We start from the raw sequence: 23,840 nt of genomic DNA on the forward strand, positions 1-23,840 counted from the left end.
TTCCTGTCTTGTTAATTTTCCCCATTCTCACTGGTGTGAGGTGGTATCTCATTGTGGTTTTGATTTGTATTTCCCTGATGGCAAGTGATGCAGAGCATTTTCCCATGTGCTTGTTGGCCATGTCTATGTCTTCCTCTGTGAGATTTCTGTTCATGTCTTTTGCCCATTTAATGATTGGATTGTTTCTTTGCTGTTGAGTTTAATAAGTTATAGCCCTTTATCTGATATGTCATTTGCAAATATCTCCTCCCATTCTGTAGGTTGTCTTTTAGTTTTGTTGACTGTTTCTTTTTTTTTTTTTTAGTTATTTATTTATTTATGATAGTCACAGAGAGAGAGAGAGAGAGGCAGAGACATAGGCAGAGGGAGAAGCAGGCTCCATGTACCAGGAGCCCGACGTGGGATTCGATCCCGGGTCCCCAGGATCGTGCCCTGGGCCAAAGGCAGGCGCCAAACCGCTGCGCCACCCAGGGATCCCTGTTGACTGTTTCTTTTGCTGTGCAGAAGCTTTTCATCTTGATCAAGTCCCAATAGTTCATTTTTGCTTTTGTTTCCCTTGCCTTCATAGCTGTATCTCGCAAGAAGTTGCTATAGCCAAGTTCAAAAAGGTTGTTGCCTGTGTTCTCCTCTAGGATTTTGATGGATTCTTGTCTCACATTGAGATCTTTAATCCATTTTGAGTTTATCTTTGTGTATGGTGTAAGAGAATGGTCTAGTTTCGTTCTCCTGCATGTGGCTGTCCAATTTCTCCAGCACCATTTATTGAAGAGACTGTCTCCAAATGAATTTTTATATGTTAAAGTAGACTTACAGGTCCTCAGAGTCAATGTAAGATTGCCTTTTGCCCTTAGCAAAGTATCAACATTGAGGCAGCTGAGTCCCGACCTGCCTGTGTTCAAGGACTTGTCAATGGGATGTAGGTAGTAAGAAAATTTTTCTTTTTTTTTTTTAGTAAGAAAATGTCATAATTCTTTTCTACCTTTGTTTCCCACATCACTCAAGGCCACCTCCCTAGGCCTCCAGAGCCAAAGAGAGGCCAGGCACAGGGTCTGTGGGCCTAGGGAATCACTGCACACCACAGAAGACACCCTGAGGTTCTGGGCCTAGGGAATCACTGCACACCACAGAAGACATCCTGAGGTTCTGGAAACCCCAGGAATGAGCCCTCGCACCCCTTCAGCTTAGCTCCAGCTCCCTACAATGGCAGTCTCCACACTTGTCCTGCATCCTTACGACAGCCAGTTGGGTACCACACTTCACCGTATTTTGCCATATCCGTGAACCACTGCTATTGTCACTTATTTTATACTTTTCTTCAAATTGACTCACTTTCCTTTTTTTTTTTTTTTTCTTCCACTTTCAGCATGTGTTTTGGAGAGGGAAACTATGTTGCTACTGTCAATGAAAGAGCAATTTTCCTTTTCAGGAACAGAACCTAACATGAAAATAAACACATAAATATTAAATTTTAAAATGTTTTAATGTCACCTTGGCACTGTCTTATCTATAGTATCTCCCCCAGAGATTTCTTACTAATTACAAAAGGAAAAAAATTATAGTGGGGAAACCTGGCAGATACCCCACCCCCATTAGAGTTAGAGTTTAGAGGTTAGAGTTTGCAACACCAGAAATGCAACAAATTGCCATCAGGTACCTCCTGAGAAAATGCACTGAGAAGAACAGGGCATCATTTGATGGTGTTCTTGCCAAAAGTGCATAACTTGAATCTACTCATAAGGAAACATCAGACAAACCCAAACTAAGGGGCAGGTTCCAAAATGGACCCTTCAAAAATGTCAAGGTCAAGAAAGACAAAGGAAGGCTGAGGCACTATTCTAGATTAAAGAAACATGACAAGTAATTCAGTGTGTAATCCTGGATTAGATCCTAGACGAGAAAAATAATTGCTATAACATACAGTTAAAAACAAAACAAAAAAATTAAAAAACAAAAACAAAACAAAGCAAAATACAGTTCAATTTTAGGTCAACTGGTGAAATTTGAACATGGAACCTAAAATTCAGATTCTAGAGCCATATTAAGTTAAGTTTCCTGAATGTGATAATTATACAGTAATAATCTTGTTCTTAGGAGATACATACTGGTCTGTATGTGTTAAAGGATTGGGTAGTGACTGCATTAACTCACAAATGGTTCAGGGGGAAAGTGTGTACACACATACACACACAGAAAGAAAGCAAATGTAGCAAAATGTCAGCATGTGGCAAACCTGGAAAAGTTCAGAGTGTTCATTGCACTCTTCTTGCAACTCTTCTGTTACAATTTTTTTTCCAAGTAAAAAGTTGTGAAAGATGTCTGCTTGAGGAGACCAAAAGCAGCCACACATGACAAGGGAGGTGGGGGTCCCACACTTTGGGAAACATTACTCAGTTGGTACAATTTCTCCATCTCTAATTCTCTTTTCCCTTTGGTAGTTCTTACCTTCACAGCTCAGTGCTCTCCAGAGTAGGTTCTATTTCTTCATTCCCCTCTGAGAGATTATTTTATTTTATTTTAAGATTTTATTTATTTATTCATGAGAGACACATAGAGACAGAGACACAGGCAGAGGGAAAAGCAGCTCCCTGAGGGGATTCTTATGCAGAACTCGATCTCAGGACCGCAGAGTCACAACCTGAGCCAAAGGTGCTCAACCACTGAGCCACCCAGGTGTCCCTACTCTGAAAGATTTTAGAGACCAGGTTAGCATGAGAAAGGCTCTGAAGAGTCCTGCAGCCACAAAAATTGGTGGAATGCTTTTTGTTGGGGTGAGAGGCTACTGTGTGCTGAGCCCTTACCATGTCCCTGGTGTGCTGACAGCCCTAGGAGATGGACACTGTTCATTCTACCCATTTTACAGATGAAGGAATGGAGGCTCAAAGAGGCAAAGCCATTTATCCAAAGGTTCCTAGGAAGCTGCAGAGCAAGGATTGTGTACTCTCCTTAATTGCCATGATATGCCTGCTTTGGGAGTCACAAAACAATTAATGGAGGCAGTCTAGTGGTCGAGAACAGGGACTCTGGATTCAGATCTCTACTGCTTGCTAGTCGTGTGATCTGAAACAAATCACTTACCTGTACCACGGGGTTATGATGCCTATTAAATGAATCGATATCTGGACAGCACTTAGAGCAGTATCTGACACAATGCTTGGGAGCAATGGAGACTCAGAGAGGTTGAGCCACTTGGCCAAGGACACAGAGGAGGTATCAAGCTCAGAGTCTGAACCCAGGCCTGGTAGACCCCAGCACCCTGTGTCCCGTTAGCCTTGAGCTAGCTCACCTTCTGATTCTGGCCTCCACTTGCTCCTAGATCTCAGGCTCCTTTCTACCTCCTCTTGCCCTACTCAAGGCCTACAACCATTTTACTGGTCTAGGGTAGCTCCCATCAGTTCTTTTGAGGACAGGATATATTCCTTCTGGGCTGTTTGCTTGGATCTCCAGCTCATATCCCACACCCAGCCTCAGTGGGGATGATGAATGCACCTTACCTGCCACCAAGAGAGATTTTTTTTTAAGATTTATTTATTTATTTATTTATTTATTTATTTATTTATTTATTTATGAGAGACACAGAGAGAGAGATAGAGACACAGGGGCTCCATGCAGGGAGCCCGATGCGAGACTCGATCCCAGAACCCCAGGATCACACCCTGGACCAAAGGCAGACACTCAACCGCTGAGCCACCCAGGCATCCCTGGGAGTTTTAACTGCTGCTGAAGTCAGCACATCCATTCGCAAACCCATGAGTTACCAGAATGTTCCTCAAGCTCAGCCACCTGCATTCCTTCAAGTGAACTGGGCCACAGGAAAGCCAGCGTGGGAGATATTTGTTCAGTGAAAGAGAATAAAACAACAACAACAACGACAACAACAGGGTCAGAATCCATTTCAGTCTAACCGATATTTTACACAATTGGATACGTTTGACTAAACTAATACATATGTATGGAGACTGGTGCATTTCCATTCAAACCAATGTAAATTACCTTTGACCAATATATTTTCCTGGAAATCAATGCATTTTAACACGAGATAATATTTATGAAATTGAATTTTTTATTGAAGCTAATGCAATTCTATTCTATTTTATGCATTTTTATTAAACTAATGCATTTTAAATTAATCCATTGTATATTAAGTACAACAGACATTGGTACTTACAGTAAAATAATATATGCCCACTGAAATCAATACAGTTTCAAAACCTGGTGTTTTCCATTTAACTGAAGGATGTCAAGAATACGCAGCCATGAGTTTAGGGCATGTGAATGTGAAATTATGTCTTTTCTTTTCTTTTTTTCAAAATCATTATCACTTTAAAGATATTGTGCCTCAGGATATGGCCAGAGGCCCAAGGATTTAGAATTAATTCATGATTCTAACCGTCAACTCAATTGAACATCCCACTTGACCTACTTTTTGACCAAGTGGACTGGTGATTCTTAATCATGAGGTGTGACACAAGTCACTTGTCACTACTAATAAAATACTGAAGTTTGCAAACAATTTACCTTGGAAAGAAGCTAGTGTTTTGCATCAGTCTGTGTCCTGGCAGGAAAAGGTGATATACTCAAACTGGTATTTTGAGAAGTGTTTAACAAAGAGACTATTAAGGTGAGAGGTATAAGAAAAGCAATACTGCAGCCCCCTGGGACTAGTAACCCAGGAAGCTGTTACCATCTGGGCATTACTCGGACCTGGAGGGAGCAGCTGGCAGAGAGAGAGAGAGAGAAAGAGGGAGAGAGAAAGAGAGAGAGAGAGAGAGAGAGAGAGAGAAGCTGTAGCTTTCAGGAGAGAAATTCAGCCTCCTTTAGCATCCCACAGAGAGGAAGCTATAAAAATAAATACCTGACCTCTCTCTACGCCCTCCTCCTCTCCTGTTGATACTTTCCATTGACCATATCAACCAGAAACCAGAGGATAAGGGAAATTGTTGTTGCAGTCCTGGGGCAGCACAGAATAAGAAGAAAGATAAAGGAGGGTGAATCTGGACAGACAAAAAGAAAATACCCATATATCTACTAAGTGCTGATTATACATGACATGCTTTCTTATTTAATTCTCACAACACCCTATGAGGAAAAGAACTATTATTTCCATTTCTGGGATGGAGAAATTGAAGCTCAAAGAGGCTGAGAGGGAGAGCTAGGGCTTGAACAGAAGTCCACCCAACTCTGTGGATGAAGAAAATAGATTCTGGGAAAGAAAATAAAATTTAATAAAGGAGGATGAGGGTTTTTTTGGCCCCCATTGTACTCCTTTCCTTACTGTTTGAAACTGTGACATGAGAACCTGGTGTCTGGAGCTATGGCTGCCATCTTGTAACCATGAAGGGAGACATCACCAACACAATGAGTACAGCAGGGCAGGAAGAACAAAGGAATTTGGGTTCTTGTTGATATTGTTTAGTCCCTAAACCCAGCCCAGAACTACCTACCTTCAGGCTTCCTGTTAATTAACAATACACTCTTGTCTTTTAAGCCAAGTTTACTGAGTTTATTGTTATTTGTCCCAGAAGCATTCCTAACTGATAGACTATTACTTATACATTACTTGAATTTTTAATAATGAATATGTATTATTTTTGTGAAAAACACAAAATCCAATAATAACTGTTTAATCACTCCCCTCATCCAACTTCATCAAACTGGTCATGGATTTTTTTCTTCTTCAGGACAAAACCCAGATGCACATGATTTTTTAAGGCTGAATTCACAGACCTATTTTATTGCATTTTATACAAGTTTTTTTCATTATGGACATTTAGATGGTAGAACAGCTCAAGCATATGCATCTCTGTATTCCCTCTTGCTGGGGACCCCATTTGCAGCTCTCACAGGGCACAGCACTGCTATTGTTGCAGTTCCTATGAAAGTCCCTTAAAAGCTGGCTCTCTCCCACCTTCATCAGCTCTCAGTTCAGGGAAAAAACTTCCAGGATTTTCAGATCCAGCCTCAGTCCATGGGGGGATGGGAGGAGCCCATGGCATTTCCCAAGAACTCCCAGTTGACAATCAGCATCTTCCTTCTGTGAGAGGAGAATTTTGTTCTAAATTTCCATCTTGCCTTATTCTCTTTGAATACAGACTCAGGAGATTCTAGCACCTGAAGGGTTTTGGAAAAAAATCTTTGGCTTTGAAAAATTTACTTCTTCAAAGATTTATAGTTGTGAGATTCCCTAATTTCATTTGCTCACCCATTGCTTTAGCCCCACTGAGCCTCAGTTTTCTCATGTGGAAAATGGGGGTGATGCTAGGACTTAGCTCACAGGATTGTGAAAGGAAGACAGTTAAAACAATTGGAATGACTGGCACAGAATGTAGGCTCATATGAATAGCAAAAGTGATATCATTACTAACTCTTTGAGAATCAAAAGGTCTTAATGCATCCATTCATAGCACAGCCAGCTTCTTCAGCAATGGCTGTCCTTAGAGAAATCTAGGTCATTGTGATGTCTCAACTTTGGATGAATATCTCTTTTGTGAACCCATCCATAGCACTGATTAGCCAAGGAGATTCAATGGAAGTTAAGAATTTGGGCATCAAATCAGAGAGATCTAAGTTCAAATCTTACCTCTGCTTCCCAGCTATGTGATCTTGGGCAAGTCACTTTGCCTCTCTGAGCCCCTCAGCTTCCTCATTTGGAAAATAATGACTGCCTCACAAACTAGCTTGAAGATTAAATGAGGTTATACGTGGAGTACTCTGAACACAGGGCACTTAAGAGCATCTGCCATCTCTTTATAGCTGTCATTTTTTTTCCTCTGGCATGCACGGAAATAAGTATGGAGAGATGGATGCAAAGTTCTGTGGTCTACGTGCTATTCTGTCTGTAGAGACAGATGGAGAGGAAGAAAGTGCAAGGAGGTTATTGGTTGAGTTAGAAATTTCCTTTCTTGGGATCCCTGGGTGGCGCAGCGGTTTGGCGCCTGCCTTTGGCCCAGGGCGCGATCCTGGAGACCCGGGATCGAATCCCACATCGGGCTCCCTGCATGGAGCCTGCTTCTCCCTCTGCCTATGTCTCTGCCTCTCAATCTCTCTCTGTGTGACTATCATGAATAAATAAATAAAATCTTTAAAAAAAAATTTAAAAAAAAAAAAAAAAAAAAGAAATTTCCTTTCTTAAATAAAAGTGATCTCAAAGTCTACAGAAAAGATAGAAGGGATCTATTATCAATATTTTAACATTAGCTTTTAGATTCTAAACTCTTTGTGAGCAAAGTCTCAGCTAATGCACCTTAGTATCCTGCACAGGACCTGGCACTCAGCAGGTACCTAATCAATGCTTGTTGCTTTAAATCCATCCCTGTATTAGTCAGCTTGGGCTGCCATAATACAATACTATATATTTAAAATCAGGTATTTATTTTCTCACGGTTCCAGAAGCTGGATATCTGAGATCAGGGTGCCAGCGTGGTCGGGATCTGGTGAAAGCCCTCTTCCTGGCCCAAAGACAGCTGCCTTCTTGCTGTGTCTTCACATGGCAGAGAGGGAGAGACAGAAAGCCAGCTAGTTCTTGTGTCTCTTTTTGGGAGGGCATTAATCCCATCATGGGGCCCTACCCTCATGACCTCATATAAATCTAATTATCTCCCAAAGGCACCATTCCAAATACCATGATATTAGGTGTTAAGGATTCAACATTGAATGGGGGAGGGCACAATTCAGTCCACAGCCTTCCCCTAACATTTTGCAGTTCAGTTGCAAAATAGACCAAACCTCAATGTGAGAAAAGTGGGCGAGACTCATTAGAGAAGGAGGATGGGGAATGAAGAGAGCTTGGAGTGGGCATTATTAGGGAACCACAGACCCACCCACCATCCTGGCATGCCCTGGCCATTAGTATAATGGCTAGAAGTTCAGGAGCTAGAGTTCATGCCTTGGATCCACTGCTTAGAATTTAAGTTTCTCTATCAGTAAAACCAGGACTGTGGAAAACAGTGCTGCTTATGCCTGTATGCCATTACCCTTTCTTGGGAAAGCAGCCTTTTGGTTTTCCTAATGCCCTTGTGGCTTTACCCTCCACTACCACCCTGCCTCAGTTCGGGGAATTGGGCGTGTCATTTGGGCCCAGTCTAGCAGAGTCAGGGTGATTGGCTCAGGCATAGGCATGTGATCTGACCCAGACTAATGAGAGCCTTCCCTAGGATTTCTGACAGAACTTTTAGGAAGAGGCTTTATCTTTCTCCTGGGGACAAGAACCTGGGAGGATGGAAGCCTGGGCCAACAGCAGCTAGCTAGACCTGACTGAGGATGAAGCCAACACAGAAGAAATCAGAGCCCAGAGAAAGAGAATGACAGTGTCTGAAATTGACCTTCAGGCTATGCCTGGAGCCCATCCGCTCACTGTTAAACTTTCCAGTTAAATAAGCTAATAAATTACTTTTGGTTAGGCCAATTTTTGTTTCTGTCAGTTGCCACCAGCAGCATATGAGTAACCTAAAAGCATTGGCCAGAACCATTTCGGTGTTTCTCACCTGTGCCCATGTCACTTAATAGTCTCAGTTTTGGGAAGATGTGCGCCACGCTCACGCTCCCTCGCAATGTCCAAGAGAATTGCAACGTGTCTGACACCCTCTTTGACTCTTCAAACACCCCTGCAAGGTAATGGAACAGCTGTTCCCGGGGGTGGTAGGCACTGTGGGCGCCCCGCAAATCATGTGGTCCCGCCCCCCTCCTCAGCTACCGAGGTAGCCATGGACACGTGACCCAATTCTGGCCAATGAGGCTCGAGGAGAAACCTGCTGGGCGGTGCTTCTGGGCGAAGCCACCCAGGCCCTCGGCGAAAACTTCCTGAGAACCTGAGGGAACCGCAGCCGCCATCTTGCTTCGCCCTGAAGAGGAAACCCTGTGCCACCGTGGAGTCAGCCACGTTGTGTGGTGCTGCCGTCAGGACTCCCCGGGATGTAGGATTGTCATCGTCTCTTTCCTTCAAGCAATTTGGAGTCAAGATTTCCATTTCAGTCAACACCATCGTGAGTCATGCACTCCTATTTTATAGATGCAAGAGGTAATTTCTGAGGGAAAGTGGCTTTCTCCGGTTATGTTGTCGGGATCATTTTTGTTGCAGGGGACAGACACCTAACTCCCAACAGCTTAAGAAAAAGAAACATAGACTCTGGTAAATTCAGAGTATAGTAGATGAATGCCCCTCAACTGGTGAAAGGGTAAACTGAGGTACAGTCGCACAATTATTACTTAGCAATAAAAAGGAACAGATTACTGATATGCCAAGGACGTGGATGAACCTAGATGCTAAATGAGGAAAATCAGACTCACAAGGCCACATGCTGTGTGGTTGCATTTATATGCCGCTCTCGAAAAGACAAAACATTAGGCACAGGAAACAGATCAGTGGTTGAGGTGGGGGGAGAGCAGGAAGCAGACTACCAGGAGAATGTGGGATTTGGGAGCTGGGTTAGAACTTTTCTGGATCTTGACTGTGGTGCTAGTTAAGTGACTGTATGTGTTTGTCAGAACTCACAGAACCACAGTAAAAAGGGAGAATTTTACTATATGCATATTATAGTTTATAAACATTAAAAGTCCTGGGGGTCGGATGGGGAGTTACTACTTAATGGGTACAGTTTCTGTTTGGGGTGGTGATAATTTTTGGAAATAGATAGTTATGATGGTTGTCTAACGTTGTGAATGTAATTAATGCCACTGAATTGTGTGCTTAGAAATAGTTAAAATGGCATTTTATGTTATATATATTGTACCACAAACTTTTCTGTATAATTGACATAAGATTATATTAGTTTCAGATGTGCAACAAAGTGATTTGACAATTATATACATTACAAAATGCTCATCACAGTAAGTGTAGTCACCATTTCTCACCACACAGTTATTATATTATTGACTATATTGTCCATGCTGTACTTTCCATCCCCATGGCTTATTTATTTTATAATTGGAAGTTTGCATCTCTTAATCCTCTTCACCATTTTCTCCTATCCCATCTTCCCTTCCCCTCTGACAACCATTATGGTTTAAAGTGAAAAGAAAAAAAAAATGGTCCAGGGATAGACTTCATGGCAGGATCCAGAATTCTCTCCATCTCTCAGGCTCTCTTTTCTGCTACCTTGATTTTATTTCCAGCAGGCTCTCCTCAAGTGGTAACAGAGATGGCCTTAGAAAGTTCCAGGTATACCTCCTCATAGCTTAGCAACAAGAGCAGGAGGGAAGTGCTTCTTTCCCAGTAGTTCTTAAAAGTTCCATGGTTGAGCCTCATTGACTTGCCTTGACACGTGAGCTTGCCTCTCAACCAACCACTGGGCTGGAGTGATTTATTGGCCAGCCCTGGGTTATATGTCTACTCCCAGAGTGAATACCGCCACCCAAACCTCTTGGAGGGAGAGGGGGAAGGGATCAATCTCAAAGAAAACCAAGGAGCTTTGCCAGCAGCCCCTACACTCCAGTTAAATGTTGAATGGCCCAGCCCCAATTCTCGGCCCGACATTTATGCAGGCTGTGCCATTCTGTCCTTACATTCTCTCCAGCAAAGCCCACGTAGGTACAACATACACTCATCATTCCATCCCTGGGTTTGCATAAAAACCCACGTCCACGAAGTAGCAACTGCAATGTTTTTCAATCACACAGCAAAGATATTTAAAAATATCACCCATATGTGTTTTAAATACAGGCAAATAGCTGGCAAGGCAGTCGGCTTCACACCCGCGTGCCATTCTGAGTTAAAATCTTCTCGTTTCCAGCTCTCAAAATCACACGTTGAAGGCCAGACAAGCCCAGAACACTGCTAAGGCTGTGTGTCTACCCAGAATCTTCCCAAACCACACAGTCCAGCTTTCTTTCCTAGTAGGAACATCTATGATCCTGGGAAGGAATTTAAGGGCCCTTAGGCTTCAGCTCAATCATTTGCCCTCCACTGAGAATACAGAAATGGAACCAGGAAGTTTTTAGTGAAGTAAGTTTTCCAACCTTCTTAATGAAACCATCTCCTTACCAGTCCAGCCGGCTTTCTCACTGCCCCCCTGCCTACCTGCCTGCCTATCATGCTATTTGGTATTAAAGTCTTTAAAATTTGACCTTGCCTATATGCAGTCTTATGACTTGAGACTCCCTACATTTTCTCATCTTCCAGATTTATACTTTCTCTTAATAACCAAAATAATACCTTTCCAATGTAAATAACAGATAACTCCAACTCTAAAATTATAATAGGTTTTCTTTATCTTATACAAGTAGTACAGAGGTAGCCAAGTCTGATTTGGTGTGATCAGTAGACATCAGCTCTCTGCCCTACCATCCTCTGGGCAGCCTTTACCCTTAGCCTGCTTCCCATTACGGCCCCGTGTGGCTACCCTTACGCTAGACATCACATCTAGGCACAGAAATGTCCACAGAAGCCTTTCCTAACTTCAGCACATCTCCCCTCACATTTCATTGACTAGAACTTAGTCCTATGTCTGCTCTGAGGCCAGACACCAGCAAGGAAGAGGAGGTGGAGGAGGAGAAGGACTGGAGGGGGTTGGGTCATGGGGGAGGAGAAATCAAAGAAACCTTAGGGAGCTTATATAATCTTCTCTTTATAATCTCTCCTGGGATTGGTGCACATTTTGCTGACATCTCCTCTTCCTATACGCTCCCTCCTGGCCTCTGGCTGCTCCCTGATCCCTCTGCCACCTCCCTGCATGGGCTTGACTAAGGCACTTTAAGTTTCCCTAGTCTTGTCCACTCCCCACCTACTTCATCTGAAGCTGGTCCCTGCTCATAGCTGTACCTGCAATCCCTAAGTCCCCAAAACTCTGGAATATGGAAAGTTGGTTTTTTTTAATTGGAATATGGAAAGTTTTTATTTTCAAGTTTGTGGCAAACATTTGGCCACAGAATCTGCCCGGGACTGGTACAATGTGTAGACTTAAAAGAGAAAACACAAGAACAACCCATTTAATATGAACAGTCATGCATTTTGCTGCAGAAATATTAATATGCTGGGCCACAGGATGCTGCCCAGACCCTACACATAATATGCAGTATATGGTATTCTAAAAATCTGAGGGATTCTGAATTCCAAAAGGGATTTGGATAAAGCAGATTATGAAGTTTGATGATGAGTATCATCATTCCCATTTTATAGACGAGGAACTGAGATTCAGGTAATTTCAGTATCTTGCCTAAGTTTGCATAGTGAGTGCGGCCTAGATTTAAACTTGGGACATGTAATATCAAAGCCAAGGCCATCACCCAACATAATCCTTTAATCTTCCACATCCACATACACGATTTTTGGTGTATTTATGTGCCACACATTATTATTTACTTAATATTTTTCTCTAACCTAGCTCACTTTTTACTTGAATAAAGTCTTTGTAAAAGGAAACTTCCTATCACCATTTTAAATGGAAATCTAGCATCTCTTGTCATAAATAGAAAATAGCTACATATAAATAAATACATTGAGAGTAAAGTAATGAATTAAGTACTTGCCTGCCAGAGAGGCCGAGCCTGAGACCTGTTCTCTGTTTAAAAGGGAGATTTTGGGGATCCCTGGGTGGCTCAGGGGTTTAGTGCCTGCCTTCGGCCCAGGGTGTGATCCTGGGGTCCCTGGGATTGAGTCCCACATCGGGTTCCCTTCACTCCCTCTGCCTGTGTCTCTGCCTCTGTCTCTCATGAATAAATAAATAAAATCCTAAAAAAAAAAATTAAATTAAATAAAAGGGAGATTTTTTCCCCCAAAGCAGAAGTATTATAGACATGCTAGTACCTCACTGAGCCTTAGGCTTTGGAGTGATCAGAAAGATTGAGACACACTTGAAAGATAGCCATCTTCCTTCTCATGGGATTTGAGGTTATAGAATGTTCCAAGAATGCTCTAGAAATATCTGAAGGTCATAGATATTACCATAGATATACTTTGGTAAGTACAGAACGATTCACATTTGGGCAGCTGCCAACTCACAACTACCCCATGGTGTTCACGCATTTGCTATCCACCTACTGCCCTGGATGACAGACCATATAGTCCATGACCTAGGCTTGGCTGATCAGCCCCTTCCCTTTGAATTTTGGCCATGACTCTGTAAGGATGTGCAGCCAGAGCTACCAGAGGCCTTGGTGTCAGACTCTCGGACAGAGTTGAAAGAGCAAAATCAAGCTGACATCCAGACAAAAGCAGAGGGGAGTCAGTTTAACTGAAAAAAGTCTTGACACATTGACAACATGTGCTGATCAACAAGCTGCACCAAACTTGCGGGGGGTTCAGAGAACTTACAGGGGAGGTGTGTGATGGTCAGTTTGATGGGTCAGCTTGGCTAAATAAGAGTGCCCAGTTTATTCACCCACCAACCTGAGTGTAGCTGTTTTGTAGGTGTGATTGAAGTTGAAAACCAGTTGACTGTAAGGGAAATGATACTGTATCATCTGGGTGGGTCCAATTCAATCCATTGAAAGACCCTAAGAGCAGAACCAAGACTTCCCTGAAGGAAAGGAAATTCCTTCTATGGACAGCAGCTTCATCCTGGACTTTCAGTTGTTCTTCCTGATGGAAATCCTAAGGATTCAGACTTAGCTATTCAAGTCCCACAACTGCATAAACCTAATTCTTTGCCATAAATCTCCTACTCTGTAGATCTCCTATTGGTCCAGTCTCTGGAAGGCCCTGACCAATACAGTAGCAGAATTTATGTGGAAGAATATGCATGTTTAGACCATTTTAAGTAAGCATACATGTTTTGTTTCTTCCATTCTTTGCTACACTAGAAGAGTTTAATAGTTAAGCCCTTCCTGCCCTCAAGAAGAAACAACTAGTTTTTGGTGCTGATTTGGCCATCCCAGTCTATCCTGGAAGAAGGGAGAAGGGAAGATTGTAGAGAATTTCAAAGGCCTTACTCTAGAGCATGCTTTGGGCTGGGACTGTGTCTCTTTTCAGCTCAGGTACTACCATTTGGATGTGTGTTGACTAAAAAATTGAACACTCACCAGGACAATAGATACTTCTTTATTCCCTCCACAACATTCATATTTTTGGGGACCCCAAGGCACCTTGTTTTAAGAAAACTGACATTTGGAAATTAGAACTTACCCAAATAATCAGTCATCTTCAACAATTTTTGTGTATTCACCAGATATATTTGCTACATGATTTCAGACCCTCACAGTGGCCCTGCAAGGAAACTGAAGTTCAGAAAAATGAAATGTTCCCAGGGCCACATGCTAAGTGGCACACAGCAGGTTTATCCCTGGCTTTTGTCATGAGGCCAAAAAATGCATCTTTAAACAATATACGGTATAGTGTTGCCTGCTTTTAAATTTTACATAAATAGAATTGTACTGTTTGTATTTTCCAACTTGTTTTCTTCACTAAGTGTTGTTATTTGTGAGGATCGTCCATGTTGAATAGTGTGGTTCTGAATCATTATTCCCTCCATTTATAGATTTCCATTGTGTGAATACAGTACAATTTATTTTATCTAGTCTGCTATTGATGGGCATTTGGGTTGTTACCTTTCTCCTTTGTTTTTGTTTATTTGCTTTGTTTTTTTTTTTACTATTATGAACAATCTTTTGTAAATAATCTTATGGAAAGATACAAATCATTTATACCCTGCTGGATGCACTTGGAAGAGTTCCTGGTGAATATATCACCAGGAAATAGATTGCTGGGGCATGGGTCATGTGTGTTTTCCACTTTGCTAGATTATGCCCGATTATTTTCTGTTATTGGTAGTTGTAACCATTACACCCCTACCAGAAGCTGTACATGAGGATTCCAGTTGCTCCACATTTTTGATAACACAGTATTATCTGGCATTAAAATCTTGGCCAATCTGATGAGGGCAAAATGGTATCACATTTTGTATTAATTTGAATTTTCCCTAACTACTAGTGAAGCTGAGCTTTTCAGGTATTTATTGGCAATTTGAGTATCCTCTTCTATGAAACACCTATCTGGGACTCTCACATGGAGCTCTAGAAAGAAATCTCTTTAGACAAAGCCATATTGGGATATTTAAGTCTTTGTTTCTTTTGAAGCACCAACTTGTCAAAGAAGTTGACATTCAAAGCCTTAACAAAGAAGAGAAATAGGGTAGGGGTTAAGGGGAGGCTGAGGCAAAAGAAGTGGGATTGTTTTGTGTTTCTTTCAGTAATACCTGTTAATAAGAGTCAGTAATGATGGACCTCATTACAGCTATTTATACAGGACTTAAACTTTTCAATTTGGATCTTCATGCCACGGCTTTTGAGTCTGGAAAGGAGCAGCACTCCCCTTTCCCAGATGTGAAAAATGAGGTTTTGGAGGTACTGTGTGAGTTGCCCAAGGCCTCATGGCATTTTAACTGACTGGCTGGGATGCAAAACCTGCTGGCATTCCAGAACCCAGACCAGTGGTGGAGACCACTAAGGACACTGAGGAGAGCACCAGGAAACCTCACTTTTGGGCCCTGGTGGAGCCTGTCAGGGCAATTGGTGGCCTAATGGGAGAACTCATCAGATTTCAGGGAGCTCACAGTCTTAGATCAGGCTGAGAGCACAAAGCTACATGGCATCCAGGTTGGGTGACTGTGGGGAGAAATCAAGGTTGATAAAATCAGAACTGGCTTAGGAAGGGCTGCAGAGTTTGGCCTGTCAGTGGAACAGAACGAGGTCCACTTGCTGCATTGATAATTAGGCCCCAGTGGTACAGCATGAGAGGTATGTTTTGTAGCCACAGGGTAATTCCTTGGCAGGTATTTCTGGATGAGAGGTGTAGGCCTCCACGTGTCACCCAAGAAGCCAGGCTCCTCCCTACCCTTAAGTCTTACATCCTCCTCCTGGGACCAGTGGGCCAGCCCAGGCATGTTCTTTCCATGGTAAAAGGTAACGGTGCAAGAGGGCAAGTGGAAACATACAGCATATCTTGAGATGTAAGCTCAAACTGGCACACCAACACTTCCACCTTATTCTGTTAGCCAAAGCAGGTCATGTGGTCAAACTCAACCTCCAGAGAAGTTAAGCACCTGGATCTAAGCCACACAGCCAGGCAGTCACAGATTCAGGATTCAGGCACAAGAGCCTTGAGTCAAGGCTTCTGCCTAATGCCATGCCACATTAAAAAGTGACTCCCTTGTCACTGGCATCATCAGGCAGCCATTTCCCAGTGACTGACTTTTAAATAAAATGTGGAGTACACAATTTTCTGTACCTAATCTTTCTTACATTTGTCTTTTGTCTGAGCCACCATCTGTCCCTCCACTCTGTGGTGATGCTTCAGCAGTGGGGCGAGGCCTCGTCAGCCAGGTTCTCTCCACCTTCATGCCACTTAGCAACCTCCAGCAGATGCAAGTTTTCTGACATAGACTCCCATGATTAGCAGATGCTCTTTAATTAACTTTATTTCCATTGCATTTATTGCCTCCCTGAGATTATCTTAATTCCATAGCCCTCCAGGATGCACATTCTATACATGGCCATTTGCCTCCCTGCGAATTGGGAGGAAGAGTGGGACTGTAGGGAACTTGCCTGGGAGGATTTACCCTCTAAAACCAGACTTCAGGGAAGCCCCGGTGACACAGCGGTTTGGCGCCGCCTGCAGCCTGGGGTGTGATCCTGGAGACCCAGGGTCGAGTCCCACATCGGGCTCCCTGTGTGGAGCCTGCTTCTCCCTCTGCCTGTGTCTCTGCCTCTCTCTCTGTGTGTCTCTATGAATAAATAAATAAAATCTTAAAAAAAATAAATAAAACCAGACTTCAGCCCCTGGGGAAGGTTCCCTTCTTCCAGGAGAGGCTGGGAGGTCAGAGCTGACAGGACAGCTCTGTAGGATTATGGAATAGGAGAAATCCAGAGGACTCTGCCTGGATCATAATCCATTCTCTGGCTTAGACCTTGGGCAAGTTACATCATCTCTGTGCCTCACTGTCCTCATCTGTAAAATTGGAATAAAATAATGCCTACTTCATAGGGTTGCTGTGCATTAAATCAGTTAATTTCTAGAGAGGGCTTAGAATAGCACCTGGCACATTGTGATTGAATTATAGTTGGTTATAAATATAAACCTATTATATGGAATTCCTGAGGGTCATCTATCATCTGCCCCTCCAGATATCACTTGTTTCCCCAAAACCTCACTGCTGACAAATGGCAGTCTGCATTTATGGAGTGCTTACTGATGCCAGGCTCTTTGCATGCATTATCTCATTAATTGTCCCCACAACACTAAGGTCCCCACTGTACAGATGGTTGGATGAGGACAGGTTGGACAGGGGAGTGATTTTCTCAAGGTCACACTAGAATTTGAACAGGGGTCCCTCTAATTTCAGTCCTGCTTCTATCTCCCTGAACTCTTCTTGTCTTTGGTCTGAGAGAAATGTAGAAAGTAATTGATTTCACTTCTATAAAGTTGTTTCCCTCTTCCAATCACCTCTTTGGGGGCTTTCCCCTACTTTATGGTTACTGAAACCAGCTCAGGGGTGGACTGACTTGACTTGCCCAAGGACACACACCCAGGAAGGGGAGAGCCAGGAGTTGCATCTCCACTTAAACCCAGGTCTGACTTCAGACTCATTGTGTGCTGTCTGATCCTAAGATACACAGCAGTTGATTTTGTGTCCATGATGTCATTTACTTCTTCCAAACACTTGTTTGAGGACCCTCATTTTATAACTGAGCATACTGAGGCTTGGGAGAGATGCCAGCAAGTGGAAGAACAGTAATTTAAACCCCTTCCCTGGGATCCCTGGGTGGCGTAGCGGTTTGGCACCTGCCTTTGGCCCAGGTCGCGATCCTGGAGACCTGGGATTGAATCCCATGTCGGGCTCCCGGTGCATGGAGCCTGCTTCTCCCTCTGCCTGTGTCTCTGCCTCTCTCTCTCTCTCTCTCTCTGTGTGACTGTCCTAAATAAATAAAATAAAAAAAATTTTTTTCATTAAAAAAAAAAATAAATTCCTTCCCCTGAACCCAATGGTCTTTTCCCTGCCTTTGGCCAGGAAAATTGTTGCCCAGGGAAGGGAATAGGAGGAGAAAAGGCAACTCTAAAACGGTGGGACTGCCCCAGAATCTAGCTTTGGGCTCACTCCCTTATTGCCAGCCAGCCTGGGCACTGACCAGAGCCTCCCTGGTCCCAGGGCGCTCACACTTGGGAGGTGGGGTTGGCATATACACCAAGTGTCCACTAGGTGGGGCTTTTGCCAAAGGCCGGGCTCAGGAAGGCCCCAGCAGAGGCCTTGTTGCCCCACCCTAGAAGGTACCACCAGGCACACACAATCACATGTATCTGCGTGGTGTGCTCACATGCACACGTGGGCTGTGTAAGCATTGTGTGGGCACACAGGTGTGTCCCAGAGAATCTATTTCTGGCTTGTGTTCAAATGTGATCGAATGAATGTGTGGTGTGTATGCAGGTGGGTGTGTATGTGTTTGTAAAGGTATACTCATAAGAGAGTGTGCAGAGGGGTGTATGCAAACAATGTCTGTGAGAGCAGATGTGTATATGTGTGTGCACATATGTGTAAATATGTATGTGTCTGCACAAAAGGGGGTGTGGTACATGAGTAGCAGGTTAGACCCTGGCATGAGGTACTGAGGATCATTTTAGAGTCTCTTTCCTATGCTGTCTTCAGAGGCAGGGGCTGAGACAGATGACCTCTCAGGGCCCCTGATTCCTGGCACATTTGCCAAAGACCCTGATGGACCCCATGGATTTGAAGCAAGAGGGCTCAAGCAGGAGGGTTAGATTTGCTTCCTGGGTCAGGGAATGTTTGTGGGGGGGGGGAGTGCTTTGCTCCCCCAGGCACTGAGGACTCCACAGAGGCTTTTGAGGTTGAAGGGGTGGGGACCTAACCTTCAAAGGAGAGCTTTCAGAGCCTTCATCTTGGGCCCCTTGAGCTCTGGAGAGTGAGGCTGGAGACTGTGGGTGCATGGGAGAGAGTACTTTGGATTTCAACCCTAACTGAGCCCCTCACCAGCTGGGAAGTGAATTAAAAAATTCAAAGTGAATTCAAAGCCCAACAGAGATTTAGAGGCAGCTGAGGAAGGGAAGGCGGGGTGGTGTTCAGGTTAAGAACTTCAACCTTGACATCAAACAAAACAGGATATGTTCCCCAGATCAATTGCTTATAGGCTAGATGACCTTGGGTAAGTCACTTACCATCTCCGAGCCCCTATTTCCTCAGCTATTAAGAGGAGGAAATGGCAATACTTACCTCCAAGTGCTGTTACAAGGAGGAAATTAGATAATGGGCAGAGCGAGCCCAGCTTGGGAAGAGCAGGCCATAAATGGCAGCATTATCATTATTTTCCTGTCCTTTGGGGACAAGTGGATCATCTTTTGTTTCATGTAACCTAAGAGCTGAGAAATCAGAAGGTCTAAGGAGGCTGAGAGAGTGGTAATTTAGGGACTGGTTTCTGGGGTGACAGAAACAGCCCCTGTTGGCTATGCTTTGTCTGAATGGTGTCTTCTGGAAGTACCTACATTGCTTTCCCTCCTGCCCTGAGCAGGGGCAGCAGGAAAAGCTAAAGCTGTGGTCAGGGCTCCTGCAGCAAGGCTACAAAGAGTGCACGGTTTCTTGCTCCATTTCTAAACCATGCTCAGCCATTGTCCTGTTGAGTGAACTTGGACAAGCTATTCTGTCTTCCTGACCCTCGGCTTCCTCATTGGCAGAATGGATACAGCGATGATAGATGTGAGATTTAGGGAGAATGTTAGAAAGGTCTTTGGTGCATGGTAGGCACCACAGTGACACTGATGATAACAGTGCAGCAGTAGAATAGGGACAAAATGAAAATTGTTAGGATTAACATCACCCTTTCTCACCAAAGGAGCAAAAGATCTTTCTTTCTTTCTTTGCTACCTGTTTTGCTGACTAGATGAAATGTGAGAACCTTAGATCTGAAGAAGGAGCAATGAGAGAGGGCAGAGGCGGAAATGGTGGAAAAGGGAGAAGGCAGGGAAGACAGACCAAATAAGATCGAGCGATGAGTGAGAGAAGATGGACGAGCAGTTTGAGGGGAGAGAAATTAAAAATAGAGACTAGAGCGGCTACTTTAATGGAGGGAACTTCAAGGAAAGAAAGAAGCAAAAAGGAATGTTAAGATGTTAAGTGCTTCATACCCTGCCCCTTAAGAAAATTTGTAGTAGCATTCTACACTCTTCATCAGTTTTTAGGGGTTTGTGGAGTTTTATTTGGGTGGGTCGGTAGGAGTACTGGTGGGGATGCTCAGTTCTTTACAGGGAACAAGAAAGACCTATGGCTATCCTTGGGAGCTCATATTCTTGGGAGCCTATGGAAAAATCCATGCCTTAGTGGGCATGAAGCCAAATGGGGACACTTGTGCCAGAGACGCGGGGCCTAGGAGAGATGGAGGGCCAAATGGGTTCCCTTGGTTCTTTTTTTTTTTTAATAAAATAATTTTTATTGGTGTTCAATTTACCAACATACAGAATAACACCCAGTGCTCATCCCGTCAAGTGTCCCCCTCAGTGCCCGTCACCCACTCACCCCCACCCCCCGCCCAGTTCCCTCAGTTCTGTGATGGTTGTTTTGGAGGTCTTAGGTCACTGGTTGGTACACTCTACTACTAAAATGGGATGCAGAATTGGAAGGCAGTTTCCTGCCTAGGGGCCAGCTTCTCAGGGGCTCAGCAAAGCTGAGTGCCTGAAGATTAGCCTGTGCCAGTACAGAGCAGAGTCCTAGAAACTTCTAATTAGCTAATGTTTCTAAATCTCCTGGAAGCTGCCAAGTGCCAAGTGGTGTTTCATTCCGAGGATGCTCAAAGAGAATTCAGTCCTGGTTCTGGCTATAGATATAGCTCTGAAAGGGACCCTGGGCTCTTACATGAGCAGAGCTATTAGGGTGCTTAAACAAACAGACAACCAGACATAGCATAGTCAAGTCAGACTAATAAGGATATAGTTTTCAGTTAAAATGTTTTGTGCTATTGGTTAAAAAAAAAAAAAAAAAGAAACATGTCGTTTTGTTCTTTAAATCCATAGCATGTATGCACCTCCACCTGGGTTTGATTTTGTGTATGGTGTGAGGTAGGGATCTATTTCTGTTTTCCCCCCATATGTGTAGTTAGTTGGATCAGCACCATATTGAAAATGAAGTCTGTCTTTTCCCCACTAATTTATAATACCAGCATTGCCATGTATTTGTGTAAGTCCATTCTATATTTGTGTGAATCTATTTCTAGGCTTTTAATTTTGTCCCCCCTTGAGTCTATTTGTCCTTCTCCCTCACTGTTTTTATTATTATAATTTTATTATCAGTCTTAATATCTGATAGGAAAAGTTCCCATAACGTATTATTCTTTAAATGCCCTGACTATTCTTGGCCCTTGCAATTGCATAAGAATTTTAAGATGGGCTTGCCCTGTTCTGTGAAAAATCTTATTGGGATTTTGATTCTAATGGTCTTAAATTTATTGATTAATTTGGACAGAAATGATATCTTCACCATATTAAATCTTTCAGCCCATGAAAAAGGACTGTCTCTTTAGTCAGATTTTCTTTCATGGACATCTTAGATGGTTGTGGCATTCTGTGGTATGTGTATCAGTCAGGGTCCCAGGAGAAAGTAGATTCCCTCCTACCCCAACCAAATAAAGATTCTTGATGATAAAGTAATTGGTTATCATAAAAAAATTAAGATAATTATGTGGAAATTATAAGTGGCCTCTAAACCCATTTTCCAGAACTAATTCTTTTAACTATATGATACCGAGTGTTGTCTTTTTAAAGAACGTTTTCTTAAGCACCACATTTTAAGCAGAGATGGGATTATTTCATAATATTCTATAGCATATTTATGTCTGCTTTGCCTTATATCCTAGATATCACTTCAACACACATAAATAACATTTACATTTCTTAATAATTAAATAGTGTTCTGTGGTGGGCCAGAGTCCCAGAAGGTACACTCAGTTATGAGACTACAGAGCTATGGGCTGGAAAATGTTGGGCCACCCAGACACTAACAAGAGGAGGAAGCCATTTCCACCTGAGATGTGAAGGGATATGGGGAGGGAGAGAGCCTGGTGAGAGCAAAAGGACAACTGGACCAGGACTGTGGATATAAAAGGACCCAATCACTGTCAGAACAGCAATGAAGTAGGGAAGGAGCTGGGAAATAAATACCCCAAACTATCTCTGCTCCTGCCTTCTTATGGCCAAGCAGGGCCTCCCATTGGCCATATCCAACTGAAAGCCAGAGAGTGAGGGAGCCTGGGAGATAGAGTCCATAGAGGCTGGCCTCCTGGGACACTGAGCAGGGAATAGTCAGTGGGAGCAAAAAGGAGACTAATAAGCACATTATGAATAAGCTATCATTTAAGTAATCTCTGATGGGAGTTACGCAAAGGGTGCCTGTCCCTCTTGTGCTATTCCTCTCCAGTTTGATTGGTCAATGAGAGTTGGCATGTGGTTAAGACTGCAGCTCTTTGCTTTCTGGGAATCTGCTTTTCTACCCATTTTTGCCTCCCTGTAAGAGACAGGGCAAACTCAAGAGCCCCAGGCCTGATATGAGTGAACCTAGGTATCAGGCCTAGTTCTGCTACTTCACTACCGTTTGACCATTTCTCTCTCAGTGCCTTAGCCTGCAATTTGGGAATTTAGATCCCTGTCCCATCCATTGTGAGGCCGATAACAATGATAGCTAATAGATATAGTACATTTACCTAGAGCTTCACGTAAATTAACTCCTTTAATCCTTGCCATTTTGTACAATTATTAGCACCATTGTACATCTGAGCAGAATGAGGCACAAAGACATAAAATTAGTTGTTCAAGGTCACAGAACTTGTAAGTGGCAGAGCTGGAATTCATATCTAAAAAGTCAGGCTCCAGAGTCTTGCTTCTGACAATATATTATGCTAAATATTTATTTATAAGCATCCAACAATGAGTAGGTGCTTAATAATAGTAGTGGTTGACAGCAGTGTGTCAGGAGTTTTGCACGTAAGGAACTGGTAGTTTGGTCCTTATAGTCAGTGGCTCCAACCTCTGCATCTGGGACCTAACCATGGGCCTACTTCCAGGAGTACAACCTTGCAGGTGTCAGCCAGACACTGCCATTTCCCTTACTCTGCTCGGACAACGGTCTAATGCTTCCAGATAAATTTGGAGTCTCTAGTTGTCTTTCTCCCTGCCTGGCAGCTGCGGTGGGCAGTACAGAGCTACCGAAGGACATTTTCTTTTGTTTCAGCTTTGATGCTGGGGATTTCGCATATCATTATGTTCATGGCTAAGGACCTGCCATTATTTTCCCTGGGATTCTTACACAGTTCATGAATTTCCTAAAGGATCCAGCTTTCTGTCTGCTTCTTCTTTCAGGATAGGCTATCCTAAGCCACACTGCTTTCTCTGGGGTGGGGAGAGGGTGTCATCTTTTCCATTATAATTTTTAAAATACTCATCTTGGTAAGTGGAGCTTTGAGAATCAGGAATCAACCAGGAAACTGCTTAAGGTTTTTAAAAAATCTTAGTGTGTGTCGGGGGGGTGGGCAGAAAGTGTGCACGAAGAACATGGAAAACAGCTTTTCACTAAAATATTTAATATTTTAGTACTTTAGTTTTCAAATCCAAGGCTGATTGCTGAAAGAGTGTTTCCTGGTTTACCGTCTTTCATTAAGGACCACCCATAATATCATTTCCCAGCTAACTCTGTTTAGGGGGTAAACACTTAACTGCTTAATTCATTATTGCTGAGCTTGAGATGGTAACAGATGCCTTTGGAATATAAGCCCTCACATCTAATAAGGCACAGGCTCACGATGCGCTTGGAATATGGTAGGAAGAGACGGCTGAAATTTATTTTGTGAATAAAGCAATAAGCCACTAAGCAAAGCTAATATGTTTCGGCCCAGGCAGAAAGACAGGATCATTCAGTATTTATGTA

At 43.1% G+C, this 23,840-nt stretch overlaps 1 protein-coding gene and 1 long non-coding RNA gene across 2 annotated transcripts in view; one reads left to right on the forward strand and one right to left on the reverse strand.

The window, feature by feature from the left end:
* Positions 1-4,166: 4,166 nt before the first annotated feature.
* On the reverse strand, positions 4,167-8,678 carry LOC140618951 (uncharacterized). Its single transcript, XR_012018924.1, has 3 exons — positions 8,481-8,678; positions 7,379-7,477; positions 4,167-6,031 (listed from the first exon to the last, which is right to left on the reverse strand). It is a non-coding gene; the product is annotated as an uncharacterized lncRNA (long non-coding RNA).
* A 213-nt stretch (positions 8,679-8,891) lies between these two features.
* CUX2 (cut like homeobox 2) overlaps positions 8,892-23,840 on the forward strand; it is a 282,802-nt gene continuing 267,853 nt past the window's right edge. Inside the window, exon 1 of the mRNA XM_072801903.1 lies at positions 8,892-9,013. Within this exon, the coding sequence (XP_072658004.1) occupies positions 9,005-9,013 (9 nt within the window). The 5' untranslated portion in view covers positions 8,892-9,004. The remainder of the gene's footprint in view (positions 9,014-23,840) is intronic.

Source organism: Canis lupus, chromosome 27 (genome assembly GCF_048164855.1).
Source record: "Canis lupus baileyi chromosome 27, mCanLup2.hap1, whole genome shotgun sequence".
Taxonomy (NCBI): Eukaryota; Metazoa; Chordata; class Mammalia; order Carnivora; family Canidae; genus Canis; species Canis lupus.